This window comes from Buceros rhinoceros, unplaced genomic scaffold (assembly GCF_000710305.1).
Source record: "Buceros rhinoceros silvestris isolate BGI_N320 unplaced genomic scaffold, ASM71030v1 scaffold16381, whole genome shotgun sequence".
Taxonomy (NCBI): domain Eukaryota; kingdom Metazoa; phylum Chordata; class Aves; order Bucerotiformes; family Bucerotidae; genus Buceros; species Buceros rhinoceros.
The window spans coordinates 95,370-111,679 of record NW_010392667.1 but is presented as its reverse complement, the minus strand read 5'-3'; the positions used below and the strand labels follow the sequence as shown (position 1 = coordinate 111,679).

Genomic DNA, 16,310 nt, shown 5'->3' with positions numbered 1-16,310 from the left:
GGGACCCCTGGCGTGTCCCCGCCTCCTCCTGGGCCTGTCCCCGCCGAGGCGCTCGGCGGCGCCGGTTTTGCTCCTGGTGAAAGTATTGGGCAAATAAATGCGAAGACGCTCCGTTTTGTTGCTTCCAGCCTCGAGCCCGGTACCCCTCTGTGGTGGTGTGTTCGGACCCTCCAAAGGGGTGAATGCTGCTCGCAGTTTTTACCTCGGTTTTGTTCTTGTTTTGTTTTAAAAAAGAAGCTGTCGGTGGGGTTGCATTGGCAAGGTGAATGCTTTTGGTTGCAAGGAGATTTTTCTGTTTTTCTCTGTTCTTTGTTAAAAAAAAATTAAACACTTTTTAGGCTCTGGCTCAGTAGCATCTAAATGGTTCAAGAATGACAATTTTATTACCAGAACTTGTAAGGCTGGAAAGTTAGTACTCATAAGTGTAGTTGTTTGGTACCAGCAGATTTGTTACATAGGAACGGAGACAAACTGTTGAAGCTGATGGTCCGTGTGGATCCTTCCAGCTGATGGCTGGGTTGGGTTGTGTCCTTGGGGAGCCATCAGTGGTGGCCAAGGAGGTATCCATGGGCAGGGCAAGCGCGTAAGGACCCTTTCCTAGCACGTCGTCTGGCCTTCAGAGATTTGTTGTTCAGGGTCTTGTGTTACAAGAGTTTGTTTCTTGCTGGGTAATAGGCCGTGTTGAATTTCAGTTCTGATTGTGGTATTTTGTTCCCTTCTGTTGGGAAAGATGGAACTAATAATTTTCATGAATGATGCTGTACTCAGCTGTATCCGTTTGGTTTTTACTGATTTCAAGTTGAGGAGGCTTCACGGTTACCTACACGGAAGGCAGGCCATTCCTTTGGTCATTCTTCTCACCTTGCTTGGTAGCTTTGTAAAGAATTATCTAGTATAACCCCGAAACCTTTTTCCCAAACAATAATAGATAGTAATTGGCTCTGACCTATCTTATCTCATGTGTAGTATTTTACACTCCTATGCTCTGCAGTTTATCATCCAGTATTTCAGGGCTGTGAAGTTCTTGTGTGGTTCTTTGCAGTCAGCCTCTGTCTGTAACTGCCATGCGTGAGCACAGCTTCATCATCAAACTTCACCACTTCCTTTTTCACTGTCTCTCCCACGTGTGGATGTCCTTGTCAGTGCTTTGGTGAGCATTTCTTTTCTGATTCCTTTTTAATAATATTTTGGAGTACGTTTGATTTGTCTTTTTTGAAACATAGCTGCCCCAAGGTGCTGTAATTTATACGGTATCTAAGTGTTGCGTGTTCTGTAACACGTGTGGCAGGCACAGATTTCAAGTAGCAAGGAAATACTCCAAGGTATGTTGAAGTTAATGTTACCAGAGGACTTTGGCTCATGTCGTGAAAGTATTGCCTGGGATCCCTGTCCAACGAGTCTTTAGTTTTTATGTCTATTCACATTTAATTTATTGTATTCTTTTGTCAAGAAATACTAAGCATGTTCATGAGTGTTCACAGCTCCAGTGGCTTAGAAAGAATGTTGGCCATGGAAAATTGAAGAAAATGGCATGAATAAAGGAGTATTTTGTGGTAGTAAAGTGTGGAAGTCTCTTAACTGTCAGTTCCCTGATTGTGGTTTATTTTTGTAACCTTCATTAAATGCAAATTAAGAACTTGGTATTTTTCTTTAGGGAGACTTTTAGAAGTTACCCTTTGAAGGGTCTAAATCCTGCTTTTAATTTAGTGGGAGTTCTAAAGTTCAGAGTAGGATGTAACATCCAGAATTCAAAAGAAAAGGCACCTGATTAGTCATGTCACTTGAAAAACTGCTTTTTATATCTGTTCAGAGTAGTCTTTCTTCTGCAGTTGATTAATGCAAGTTTTAAAAATTGCTTAATTTTTGTTATTGTTAAATATAGTGTTTGACAAATGAGATATGAAGCAGTAATAGATCACTTCTCAGTGAGATTCTTTTTTCATGGTGAAATGGTGCTTATTACATTTTAGCTGAGTATTTTATGCATGTCTACAAATGTACGAGGAAATCTACAAACTGTGCAGGACCATGTCCAGGCTTAGGACTAATGACAATTCTTCTGTATACTTATATAAGGACAATATTAATTTCTAATTCTTTAACGAAATTGAGAGGCATCTAGATGCCTGCTCAATAGTTAAAAAAGTACTTCTAGTATTGCAGGCAATGCTAAAGTCAGAATTTTGTAGTTTCTGAGGGTGTGCAGTGCTCAGGAGATGCCCTGGGTTTTGGAAGTGCTTGTGAACAGGACGTGCCGTAGTTTTGGCTCTTTCTAGGTTGTCTTAGAGGACTGTCCACTTGTACTTTCTCCCCTAAGAAGCACTGAGCTTAACGACTAATGGAGCATTTAAAATTGTTTGGATGAGAGTGCTTATGGTTTTTATGGAGTTGGGGAGGTATTTAAAACTCACTTAGATACTAAAATAGAGTTCATGCATGACTTTTGTCCCTGCAGGAGGATTGTACGTCTCCAGATAGGTGTATCTGCAGATCTGACACTTAATGCCATTCTGTTTTCTTTCAGTGAACTGGAGCGTCTGAGCAATCTGGTTGGTAAACCATCTGAGAACCACCCCCTGCACAATAGTGGACTGTTGAGCCTAGATCCTGTTCAGGACAAAACACCTCTTTACAGCCAACTTCTTCAAGCCTACAAATGGTCAAATAAGGTAACAGGATACTCAGTATGATTTAGTTGTCTTTGACTTGTGAGGGAGTAGACTTCTGAGTGATTGTGACTGTCAAAATTGCCGAGATTTTTATAAAGCTGGAGAGCATAAGATGGACCTAAACGTACTTTTGAGGGTAAAAATGGTGTTTGAATTGAGAGGAAACTTTTTTGCAATGCTGAGGTGTGCCCTTGTTTTTCAAAAGCAGAACAGCACTTTCCCTATTAGATGTTTAGGATCTTACGTAGATAGAAAATAAAGGTGTGCTGTGTCCTTACATCTGGCAGTAAACGCTGTAGCAGAGAGCAGTAGGATATTAGAGCAGGGAATTAAGAGCTTGTGTCACCTCCAAATCTATTTCTAGGGAATAAACATGTAGGGAAGTTGTCATCATCAGAAATCTGATGCCTTTCCATGCCATTTTCTGTGGCTAAACTACATTTGCGCATGGTCTCAGCAGTAACTTTGTATTCAACAGCTTTGACATACCCAGTGTTTTCAGATTGTACCTGTTGCACTGAATTTTAAATAATTAAAAAAACCTGGGCAGATAATGTTAGTGCAGTTCCTTACGTTTGTTTGACTTGAAAGAAACTTGTTTCTTGGGAGCATCGTTCAGTTTTGTAAACCTGGGTGCTGAATGTATCCAGAGACAGAAACTAGAGAGGTATGTTTCCTTCTCTGCTCTGAACAGTCTGCTTGTTGGTCAGCAAGACTCCCTTCCTCACATCTGAGTTTATTAAATAAATCAACATGGCATTATTGCAATTATTCCTGGTCTCGATCTCAGCACCGTTATGTTTTAGGTTGCCTGTTACTTTTTACAGAAATATTTAAATGAATGAGTATTTAAGAGCTTTCTTAAAATGATGTTCAAAATACTAGTGAGCTCTTACAAAATATGAAAGATGGATTCATTTCTACTATGATAATTATTACTAATGAGAGATTCCAGAGCTGTAGCTTTTAACAACCTTATACAAGACAGCAGAAGTAAGCAGGAATAATAAATCTGAAAATATTTACGGCATTAGAAGAAACAGTTCCACTTTAAATTATTTATTACAATACATGAGCAAGGAAGACTTTCAGACTGCACAAATACTTCGTAGGCAGATTCTTGTTATTGTCTGGTGATTTAATTACTTCTTTAGGTCATTATCAGAGTAAACTTGGATGATAATGGGATAACTGTGACATAGATGTTCTAATGGAGTTTTGTATTAACTTGAGGCATTATGGATCTTTGAAGAGTGGTTTTTTGTAGTACTGGATTCTGATTTCAGAAAGCAGAAGGTTTTAGTATTCCTTGCACTTGTATACGCAGTTAGATGAGCCAGGAGAAAATCATGCTTGTTTTTCTTCTATTTCTGTTGTCTTTGACTTGTTGTACAGCCGTTTAAGTTGTATTTAAATAGCTAATCTCTACCTAATGGGTCTTCTGAACTTTACTGGCATCCTTTCTAGGGTCTGCAGTAACCAGCAGCCGTGGCTGGTCGCCTCTCTTTCTACCAGCAGATGTGTTGCGTGGATGAGGGTATTAGCTGCTGGATTTACCATTTGCACCAAAGACCCTATTGGTGCTCATGTGTGCTGCTGCTTAATTCTTCATTGCTAAATACACTTCTTGAATAAGTGCTATTTCATTACGTCTTTTGGCCGCCTTCTTCTTACTATGTGTGTCTGGTGTTTTCTGTTGCTTCGAAGGGAGGATTTAGTGTGGTGATGTGTCAATACACTTTGTCTATCTGCATTTAATTTTTAATTTGTGACCCCTTTGTGGCTTGCTTGCTTGTATTTTTGATGAGCTGAGAGAAGGGCATTTTCCTTCCTTTGATTGTTCATGCATTACTGATGGTACGAAGAGCCACACGGCTGCCAGGGGAGGATGGATGGAGTGCAGTTTTGGGGCTGTGGTGCAATTCACGTTCATGAAATACAGGGAAAATGAGTGTGCCTTCTCTTTATTTTTAAAACACGGGCAGGCTGGTAGTAGCAGGCTGTAGGGCAGGCGTGAGTGAGGTCAGTGACAGTAACTGGGCCATCTCGTGAGAAGCCAGTTAGTGGTCAGCACACCAACGCGCTGTCCATGGTACTGCATGGGGTTCTTTTGGATTAATCATTGTTTCTGGTGGTTCGTAAGATATTGGATGCTAGAACAATTATTTCTTTATGTTCACGGCTTTGTTTTGATGCTGGGTCAAGCAAAGGCCCAGTTTTGATCTGGTCTTGGATGTGTGGACAAGCTTTTTTGGTTACGTGGCAGTGAAGTGTAGTGAAGATTCTACTAAGAGATGTAAATGGATAGTTCTCTGGTTAAGGTGTGAGTGTTAAGGTAGGAGATGAGACTTACCTGACACTTTTCAACTTGTTTTATTTACCACAGTTAATACTTCTAGCTGTGCTTGGTTGTGTATTCTGAGAAGACCCACTTTTCGGTGCAAATTTACTGACCAAACTCTTAGGCTTAGTGCAGCAGAGGTGGCTTGCATTTGATTGTGATTTTAGAGGTATTTGTCCTGAACCTTATTTTACCTGTCCTGTGAGTCACAGCACTAGTTCATCTGTTTCTGAGTATCTGAAGTTTTCCTGTTCCAGCAGTACAGAAAAGTACAGTGGGAACAATGAGAACTTTCCTTACAGAAGTGTGTTATCTTGGCAGTGCTTATTATTTATTAGCACCTGCTACCCTGATATTTGCTCACTGTAGTTTACAATGGTTCTGCAGATGGTAAACTTGTCTGTATAATGGAAGCAGCTGTTTGGGAGCACAACAGCTTGTCAAATGCATTAATTACATGCACACACAGCTGTAAAGGAACTTTTCCAGGTGTTTAACAGAGCTCTCAAGCTCTAGCTGAAAAATGCAGGAAGTTGAAGTTCATCTTTTTGCATGCAAGAGCTAAATAGTTTTTCTTCTTTGCTTTAACTTCTTTTGTCAGTAGAAATCATACAAGTAAATGACTTCACTGACTGTGAGGTGCCTGGAGGCATGTAGCAGCTGTGGGAACAATATTTAGGTCTACTTGATAAATCTTTTCCCCCCCCTCCTCTTCAATTCTATTTAATTATTAATTTTATTTAAGAAAAGAGGTTTTCTTCATTACAATTGAAGTGCTGTTTCCCAGAAGGATCCATATGTGCCCTCTAATGTAATAGCGAAGATATAATATTAGATAAGATAGAAATGAGCTATCATTGTGTGGGTAATGCAGATAAAGTGTTACTGGCAAGGTAGGAAGTTTGTAGAAATTAGGAGGGCTTTTTTCATGTGGACTGTCACTGTTCAGTAGTGAAATCTGCTTTTAGTAGTTATGTACATCTTAGCTGTTGGAGTCTTTTGGTAGCGTGCTTGTTGTGTCTGAGTGGCTGAAATCTAAGCTGACAGTAGCAGCTGGGTGGTTTCTGTGGTCTGAAACTCCTTGGAGCAGTCAGGACTGGGCTGCAGGGTGCTGCTGCCTTGCCTCTTGTTACCAGGTATGTGCCGCTGGCATTCTGTTGGAATTCAAGGAGAACTACCACGGGGTAGAGCACATCAGCTCTAAGTTTAGATGAAAGGAATTTTTAAAAGTTGCTTAGTAGACTTAAATCCCGATGAAGTTTTGATTTAAAAAAAAAAAAGAGATGGGACCTCATATTTGTGACAGAGACTGGAAGATGAACCCGCTGTTGCTCTTTAGGACAGTGTAACAAGTGCCCTTGTTCTGGGCTTCCTTTGTCCTGGGTGGTGCTTGTTTTCTGCAGCAGATGAGACCCTGATCTCATGAATAAGAGCGTAATTTTCTAAGCAACTGCATGTTTCTTGGTATTTGTTCTCAATATTGGGTGACCAAGGGCTATGTGGGGAAGGATACTTGTTGATAAAGTGATTAAACCAATGTTATATACTTATCCATATATAAAATGTTTAATAAAGCTTGTGATGGTGTGGTTGCCTGATCCAGCTAACAGTAATGCTGGCAGCAGAGTGGCTGTTTGTGGAATCCCCGACTTTCAACTCATTCTTTGAGTAGTATAATCTTTTGTTTTCCATCTCCTGTTTTAGTGAGGTTGTTTATTCCTGTAGTGAGTATTTGTTTCATCCTCTTGGCAAAGCATTTGACTACCCTCGCCTTGTGTGTGCCCGAGGCAGTGTCTGTTAAGGTGTTTCTATCGACTGCACTAGAACAGAAAATACACAGCATTTTCTATGTCCACTGAGCAAGGTAAATGCTTTGATAGGGAAAGCTTCCTCTCTCTTAATGGGGTGCTGTCAAGTAATTCATGCCCAACATTTGAGCTTTAATCACTGGTAAAGATTTTTAGCTTCTTTTCTGTTTGTTTATTTGAAAAGTCTGTGCAAACTGGATCAGATACCAAACCACCACAATGGAGTTGCTCTTCCTACCAGACTTGAGAAACATTGAGTTTATTAGATAGCAGCAAACTAACTCTTCCCTGAGTTGCTGAGTGGTAGCAGGATTAGCAGAGTTTACTCACCCAGGTGACAATACTAACTGAAAAGATGATTATGGCAACTTGCATGAACTTCGTGGTATCAGTGTATTGTAAATATTCCAAGTGAACAAAGCTGGACAGGAGTTGTCATAAATTTGTTTAATATATTGGCAAATACATGATGAAAAATTACTGTTGATCTGCATGTTGAAGTATACTAAAAATATGCGGATTTAAGTTTGTTACTTCATGACTTCCTCTTGTTTTTACATAAATTTAAAATTGAAATGTTAAGATTATCATTAATGAGTTCAAATGATTTTCTGTCACAAGACAGAAGAGAAAAGGAATATATAGGTTTTGTTTATTAAATTATTTTGATGTGTTCCCTGATAAATTATTTGTATAAATTGTGTTTGTTGTACCTCTCAAAAAAAGAAATCAATAGAGCCTGTAGAGAAAGTCCAGACTTGTTACGACTGCCCTTGGTAGTTTAGTATTGATTAGACACAAATATTGAGTTTAATGACAATAAATGACATTAAATGTTAACCATAATAGTAGAGGAACACTGTTGAGGTAAATTTTTTTGTTGTTCATCTTGATTGTAAAACCAAGTGTTCATTCCAAGGAACATTAATTTTAAATTTTGGATGCATTCAAACATTTTGAATTTAATGTGGTTTTACAGTAGCATGGACAATGTAACTGAATTATTATGTTGGCAGCTCTTTGGAAGTTCAGGCAGATGGCCAAGATTTTGTCCTTTCAGGGCTTTTTTCTACAGAAATGCAGTGTTACAATATTATGACATACTGTTGCACGGAGATCCAGCTTATTCTACAGAGATTTCATCCACCCAAATTGGGAAACATTTATTTTTCAGGTGTACTGTAGTGTCAGTGACAGTGTGTGACATTCAGGAAAGCTGGATTATGGTAACTGGATCATCTGCTTGCCCAGTGCTGCAGGAGGTTGCTTTCGAAGATCACTTGGGGTTGCTGGGGTTAAGAGTGGGAAGGTTAGTGGTGCAGCTTGAAATACTGGTATTCTCAGTGAGCAGGAGCTCTGAAGAAGTTACTTTAAGAAAAGATTTGAAGTGACTAAAATCCTTTGGTCTGCTCACAGAGGGGAACAACTGCAAAAATAAAATAAGATTTGAGTTGAAAGGAAGTGACAAGTCCCTGCAAGGATATCTCTGTTGCACTCTGAAGAGCACTTTTTAATCTGCTTTGTAAGAGCAGAATCAGTGCTTTGTGGTGGAGCCTGAGTGGGAAGGCGCTTAGGGATAACTGGCTGTGGAGTCCTTCCCTGAGCAGATAAGCCAGGGGAGTTTATATTCCTGTCACTGGAAAAAGGAACAGTATGTGAACGGGTGTTGTCTTGTACACAGGGCACAACATAGGAGCTGGGCCACTTGGATTCTAGTCTTGCTTTTTCGTATTAATTTTTGTTGTAACTCAAACAGCATGCATGACTTTTTCTGTGCCTCGTTTTTCTTACAGATAAAATAGGATAATAATACTTAACCTACTTCCTGAGAGAGTTTCTAGTCTAAATGTGTCTCGAGTGCATTGGGCCCTTTGGACAGAAATGGTTTGTAGATGCCAAGTATTACATAGCGAGTGACTAATGTTGTTTGCCTGGCAGCCTGGAAAAATGCCCTTTACAGGCTTTTAATTTTGTGTGATTTTAGGCACATGTTTTGGTGAAATGCCCTTGTTATTCAGAATTACATTAATTTCCCACCCCTCAGCCCCCCCTTTCCTTTTTTTGTACTATGACTAGGAAACAGGTGGTTACCTCTTTGCTTCCAACTGCCATAGTTATTAATTATTCCTCAGTTGTCTGCCTGGAGAATACTGACTTTCATTATTGCAGGGTTGATTTTGGTGACCAGCAGTGGTGGGGATGGCATATTCAGGTAGTGCGAAAATTGTCCTTGATATTACAGTGATGGGGAAAAAGCACTGGAAAAACTATGATGAGGAAAAAAGTGATTGTACCGAAATGTAAGGTGGGGGCAGCAGGGGCAGGAATTGCAACAATCTATGTATATTTTACTGAAGAAGGAAAAAGGTGGGACACAATTTTTCTGAGGGTCTTTAAGTTATACAATGATAGTTTAATAAAAAAAAGTTAGTATAATGAGAGGGGGGGAAAATAGTGAAAAGCATAATGAAGACAGAGTTTACATTAATAGCAAGAGTAGAAGTAAAGGCAGAATCACCAGCTACTATATGTTGTGTGGTTTTTATTCTCCCTGGAGATCTTGCCTAGAGCAGCATCTGGGGGCATTGGGGATGGATGACATCAGTTACGTCCAGCTTCTTTTTGGAGGATGTATCTTCCCTCCTCAGCTGGGAGTCCCTGGAATTTTCAGCCTTTGGACTCTTGTTTTCTTTGCATCTGATTCCTACTCTGGTTTATAACAAAAGTCCTACCCAGGACAATCTTAACTCTTTCGTTGTTGCAGAGTATAACTACAGAAGGGATTTTGACACCGAATAATTGACACAAAAGGAAATGCAAATTACCAGTTTCTTTTTTCTTTGCACTACTGGTGAGCTGCTACAGCAGGTGAGAACTGGCCATAGTTTAATTTCTTTGACATTTTAGTAGAGTGAGGTTAGTTAGTTCTTTCAGGAAGAAAGTACTTCACACTTGGATGCTATTGTGAGAGAAGGTTATATGTGTCCGGACAGAATTTGTCTTTCTTCCTGGGTTTTGTTAGAATACTTCACCTCAGATCTAAAGCAGCCTGAAAGCATGATACGGTGTTTTTCTGGTGTTGTGCTCATGTTTGTTGTTACTCAACAGTATTTTTCAAGGCTCCAATCAAAACAATGCTGTAAGCAGTACCAGTCTCACTTTTCCTAATTATGGGAAGTGATACTCACGATTATAAATCACAGCCCTCTTGTCAGCTGGTGGGAATTATTTAATGCTTTGCAACACCTTTATTTGCTAATGAGTGGGGGTTTTTTTCCGGTCTCTTTGATAAGTATTAATGTTCTAGCTGTTAGCCTATTTCAGGATGGAAATGATTGATGTTACTCTATTTTAATCAGAACACTTCTGCCCACTGCTGGTTCTTCTTCTCCTAGCTCCATTATTTTCCTCTGCAAGAACTCTTCATACAGTTCATGCTGAAGTGTGTATTGCTTTCCCTTTCTAAGCTGTATAATGTGGTCATCAAACCAAATTGGTTGAAACTGCATTGCTTTGTATTAATAACAGACTTTCAATCAGACTAAGCTGGACACAGGCACAGAAATGCAGTTTGTAGATGAATAAAGTCATGGTACAACCATCAGACGGGAAGAAAGGCCTTTTAGAAGCTGAGAAGTCCAACGAAGTATAACTGGAAATCTTTGTTGTCTAGGGATTAATTGAAGGGTATGAAGGAATCCAGAACAAGAAGGGCATTTTAAGAAACCCTCAGCCCCAGCGTGACTTGCTACTGGTGATGAAAGCCTGACTTATCTTGTGGATGGTGGCCACCACAAAAGCACAGAGGCTTTCAGAAACTCGGAGTTGCTTCTCACTTTATTTGAGGCAAATTAAAGGTGTTTGTAAAGCATATGGGGACATTCATATAAAGGGCATTCAAGGAATATGAACACTAATATGAAATAACTGATGCAGGTGATAAGCATCCCATTGATATTCTTTATATGGAACAGATTTTTTTTTACAGCTTCTAGAGGAAATCAAATAAAATGGAAAATTTAATGTCACCCTGTTGCTCTCTACTATTGTTGTCAGATCTTTTTGTGTGACTTATTTGGGGGTTTTTTAGTGCAGAAGTGAGCTGATCTCTAATCTTTTTTTGAGTTCTTTCTTGGAGTTACTAGAGTTGGTCCCCTCAGGCAGTTCAGAGTGATTTAATTGTTTGACTTGCATATAATCAATACTCAATTCTTCCCCATTGTATCTTAATCAGATACTGTTGATAACTGGGCTACAAAACATGGAAATAGCCCAGAAGCTAATAAAATTGAAAATAGTCTGTGTAAGGAACTGTTTGTAATCCACAGTATAGTTCAGACCACTGGTTTGGCTACTGTTTCATGGAATTGTACGTTTGGAAAAAGTGTAACAGCAGTAGTTAATATGGGCTTTTGGTGGTGAAGGCATGTAAGCCGGAAGGTCTGGGGTGATTTGCCCCTTGGAATCGATGCACACTGATTTTTGTTTTCCTGGGAGGAAAGAATAATCCTGACCTGCAGCAGCAGTGGTGTTTTGTGGCTCTGATGTGATAATTCAAGGATGCAAATAAGACGTCACAGACCATGACATCAGTACCGTTGCAGTTCGTACCTGTGCCCAGTTTTTGGTTTTAACATAGAGGTGTGTTGAAAAAGATGGGCCGTTGATCTCGGATGACCTTGCAGAGTGAATTTGCTCTTTCCACGATATTTCTGTTGATAAAATCAAATCTTGCTTGATAATTTGAAGCAAGTTGTCTGCCATTAAGGAAGTGCACGCTTTGCACTGCATGTGGTCATTTTACATTCTGAAAAAGTTTGGTTTTGCAGGTGAGATTCATTTCGGGTCTGGCTGGATAGCTGATCCAGCTTTTAGGGATACTTGAATTTGCTCTGATGAATGATGTACGATGAGCAGATTTCATAGAAAACCAAGACGTGCAAAATGCTGCCTCTTGCGAAATGGGCCTGGGTTTTTTTCTTTCCCCTAAACCCCTGCAACTGTATTGTTCTGTTTTGCATCAACTGGGAGCAGAAATGGGGAAAAACAATGTTCTAAACATGGTACTAAGAATTGTAGCATAATGTAACTTGACGGCTGGCTGTCAGGCTTGTTCAGTAGTTGCAGAAACCTCTCTTGGGTCTTCTAGAAGTTTGAGTAGTTCCATGAGTTGGAAGGGGTTTGAGAAGAGAATATGAACATAGCACACAGAGCTACTTCTCTCCTAACTCCATTTGTTGCTGGTACATCATCTTGGCATTTAAATCTATTGAAGTTGTAAAATCCTGACGTCCTGGAGATAAAGATGACTTATCAGTACATGTTCCCACTTTCTCTGCCAATACAAGATTAGCCCAAGCATGTATAGCAGTTCATTTTATCTAATTTTAAATGCCTGGATGTAAGGTTTTCACTTCCAGAAGAAACAAAAACCATGAATAAAATTTTTCACCCACTAACATTCGTTCTGTTACAGTATCCCTAGAGAAAGGTGTCCCCTGAATTAGTAAAAGAGGATTTAATGAAAGCTGCCAGTCTGTCACATTTCTGATCTTTTCACAGAAAGATCAAAAGTTTATGTATCCTGAGCAGCAGTTACCTTGTTGTGCTTTCCTGTAAGTGGCTTAGTGTGAAACATTCAATCCTGCTATGGTCCTCCACTAAGCTTGCTGAGAACTTAAGTACTCAAATGCCTAAAGCCGGACCATGAGAGTACTCTGAAAGGTGAACTGGTGCGTGGCTGCAGTTGCCCTCTTGCCTGGTGTCTTGGTGAGTTAAAAATGCATTTCTTGGAGCGTCCGTTTTTTTATATGCTCATGAATTGGCTGTTCGCAGATACCTCCTCTTCAAAAGCGCATGTACTGACAAGCTGACAGTGGTAGCTAATACACTTATTGGGTAGAATTAGTATGTATCATTATTATGTAAAGTAATGACTGTGTTGAAATGCTAAGGCTGTTTTCAAGATTATTATTTTAGACTTGGATGGAAAGCAGAGTATAATGGCTACATCTTACAGCATGCAATAAAATCACAGGAGTCTTTGATGTTCGCAGTTGCACTTTGGAACAAATAGATCTGTTCAAAACAGCACCAGTCTTGATTCGTTTGGTTGTGTTTGGATTTGGGCATAGTGGCATAGTCCGCAAGGTGTTTTGTGTACTGTATGGGCTTTCAGACACAAAGGAGTTACATCTAGATGTGGCATTTCACAGTGTGTTCTAAAATAGGTGTATTTACTTCCCATTATATGTAACTGCAATTCCTGTGGAAATCGATATTGAAACTACCCACTAAAAGCCTCCTCAGATCTGCAAGCCTGCACAAAAAGGAGCTGTGTGCATGTACTGCTGCTTGCAAGTGGTGACTTAGTGAATTATTTTAATTGTTTCATGTCAATGTCATTTGAATGTATTTTCCTTATTACAACATCCTGTTACTGGCACAGAAGATGCAGAGAATGTGGACTAGAGCAGAAAGTCATCAGGTGTCTTTAAACCATTCTAAGCTTCCCAGGGTTTGAAAATATTCAAGGATCTGTGATATGAGCTGTTTGACATTTTTCCTATTCCAAATGCTCCAAGGAATAAATCTACATAGAGTGTTAAAAATGAGAGAGTCTTTGCAACAACGTCTGGAATCTCAGCATGTCACTTTATTTCTCTTTTGGCTGACCACCATGATAAAACAGCTGAATCAAATATGTCCTTTTATGTATAAAATATATTTTTTTGGGTCTTGACAGCTTGTTCCCAGTTTTAGTCTAATTCAGTTTGAAACAGCTGTTCCTAATCTCTGCAAAACATTTTTTCTTTTTGATGGAAATGATGACATTCTCAACTACTGCACTGTTCCTGGGCTCTGTCTCTTTTCAGAAGTTGGCTTTTCTTTATGTTAAAAGAATTCTTCATTCAGAGAAAATGTCACTTGTCTCAAGTTAAAAGGATAATAGCTCCTCCTCCCCCCAGGTTATCTCTCAATGAGGTTGGATAGATGTTTCTCTTCCTACATGACTTTTAAGAAGAAACATCACTGTGTTTTACCCTTAAATTTTTATTCTGATGTTCCCTGCCCTACCCATATGCTTTCAGTTGGGTTCTATTTAGAGTTTTCTCTGCAGTTGTCTCTGCACTCAGGCTTCACGAGTTCCCTGGCTTGCCTTATGGTTCAGTTTTACTCTGGAGTCAAATCTTGTATTTTCAGAATTTTCAATGTAGCATTTTCAGTTTGCTCAGTGCTTTTTTTTTTTTTTTTTAGGTTTGCTGCACTGCTTGGTGCCTCTTTCAAAGCTGTTTGTAGAAATTCCATAGACCATAGAGTCAATCAAGTCTGCAACCCTCTTGTGTTTGATAAAGCAAAAGCTAACCTTCCATCTTCAATTCTCTGCTTCCTTTGGACACTCCAGCATGTAATATGGAGTCAAGTTATTGACTTTCTGCATAAAAGAACTTGTATCTTGACTGTGTGAACTCAAGTGTGTGGTGATACCCTGTGTGGACACTTTCAGACACTTCTGATGGAGAGGGTGAAGGTTTCGGGAGCGGCAGTGTTGCCAAGTTTCTAATCGGACTGGAAGGACTCTGGAGTTATATCCTCTTCTTTCCTCTGTCCTTACCTTACTGTATGAGCTTCCACAGTTGCTTTGTTATACATGGCTTTGTTTTCCCACCTGTAAAATGAGGGCTGCGCTACGGACTGTGTGCTGTGAGAAATCTGAGAGACGCTGTGTACAAGCAGTGTCACTAGAAGTTGCTGCTCTTGTTTCTGAGCCCGCTATAGGCAAATACCATCCTAAAGCCTCTTTGGGGTTATTTTGTTGAAGCGCAATTGATCAGCTGAAATAAAACTAACATCTAACATGACACAAAAGCTTTGCTACTTAAAGAGGTATTAAATATATCTTCAGTTCCAAGTTCCAACATCTTGCCTGGCAAATACTTTGGAGTGTTTATCGTTTTCTTTGCATTATTTTTTTTCCCACAGTCTAAAGAACCTGACTGGAGGTTGCGTTAGGATTAAGTGAGATTACTAGCATCTTCTTTCCATCCCTCTTGTGTACCTTGTATGAATACATCCTAATAACTATTGATATTGCATTCATCCTGCGAGAAGCTAAGACCTTTAGTGTCTGCTGATGCTGCAGTTTAGATGTTGTGTTTTTCTTGCAAGTAAAATCAATTGAGACAAATCTTGGTAACTTTTACAGCAAAATCAAATGACTCTGCCCGGCAGCCACTGGCAGTTTTTTAAGTATGGGTGTGCTCTTAGATTCCATATACAGGGTTGTTCCAGCAGAATCGATCGGTTGATCTACTAGATTTAAAGGTCAACTGTAATCACATTTCAGGAAGATTGAAGAAGATATAAAATTGCTACTGTGCTTTTCTAGGTCTTGCACCTGCTTCTGGTGCTCTTTGGTTTTTCCATGCACATCTTAATTTACTCAGCTAGGGCATCAAGACATAAAGGGCACAAGTCAATGTGCTTGCTTTCTCCTGTCCATGAGGGAGCTAGTTAGTTGTATTTCCTCCAAGCCAACAACTACCTTCTGGAAGACCTGAAGTGGAGAGGAGGAGTCATCCACTATACTCCACAGAAATAGAAGAAACAAATCATTTTTTCAGGGGAAGGCTGTGAAGGAAGCTGCAGTCTAACTGTTCTGTTAGATGATCCAGTCAGCTGCTAGAGTTGATGCATCCAAGGGATGATATTGTCCATTTAAAGTGCAGCACAGATGGAATAGAGAGTTGGCATAACCGTTTTAATGGGCGGAGACCTTTGGTTGTAGGAAATCAAACAAACATCTCATTAGTAGTGGTGCATGTGGCAGCTTGGTATTATGTGGATGTCCAGAGACCAAACAGCTCTGGACTATTCTGTTTTGTACGTATGGTGTTTCAAAGTCCTGTTTCTGTCTAATAGGCGGCATATCTGCATAAAGAGCTAAATAAACGTCTTGTTAGTTTTCTTGCTTTGCCTTAGTGGGTTGCATGAATGAAAAGCAGCAAGGACACAGAACGTTCACCTGCTCAGATACAATCCATTTTCCCTGCAACAAAGCAAAAGGAATCCTAAAGTGAAAAAGAGGTTCATGGGGGAAGAAGGAGATTTGATTTAGTAAACCAAAACATATTATTCTTCAAGATTTTTCCCTTATGAACCATATTATTGCTGTATTAATTTGATACGACTTTGTCACTGTTAAGCTTTGCTCTTCTCTTGTACTGATGAACTCGCTGTCCTTCTGTGTGGAAGTTCCTCAGAGCGACAGAGGAGAAAGGGTTTGGAGTGCAGTAGACTTTAATGACATGGGGACTGTTCCTGACTCAGAGTACTGCATTTCAAATGCTTTTAGCTGGTCTTCAAACAAATTTCAAAGTAATTTTATGATTTTGTGTGGCTAGTAAATGCATATTTGATGATGGTCACGCCATAGTAAGGATTTTGTTGCATTAACAGTACATGGAAAGATGAATCCTTTTAAGAGTCACT

The 16,310-nt window shown here is 39.6% G+C and overlaps 1 protein-coding gene across 1 annotated transcript in view; it reads left to right on the top strand.

Moving 5' to 3' along the window:
• Nucleotides 1-2,524: 2,524 nt before the first annotated feature.
• The window catches only part of MED27 (mediator complex subunit 27), a gene marked incomplete at its 5' end in the record, with an annotated part of 85,206 nt that continues 71,420 nt past the window's right edge, over nucleotides 2,525-16,310 (top strand). Inside the window, one exon of the mRNA XM_010144580.1 lies at nucleotides 2,525-2,669. Within this exon, the coding sequence (XP_010142882.1) occupies nucleotides 2,525-2,669 (145 nt within the window). The remainder of the gene's footprint in view (nucleotides 2,670-16,310) is intronic.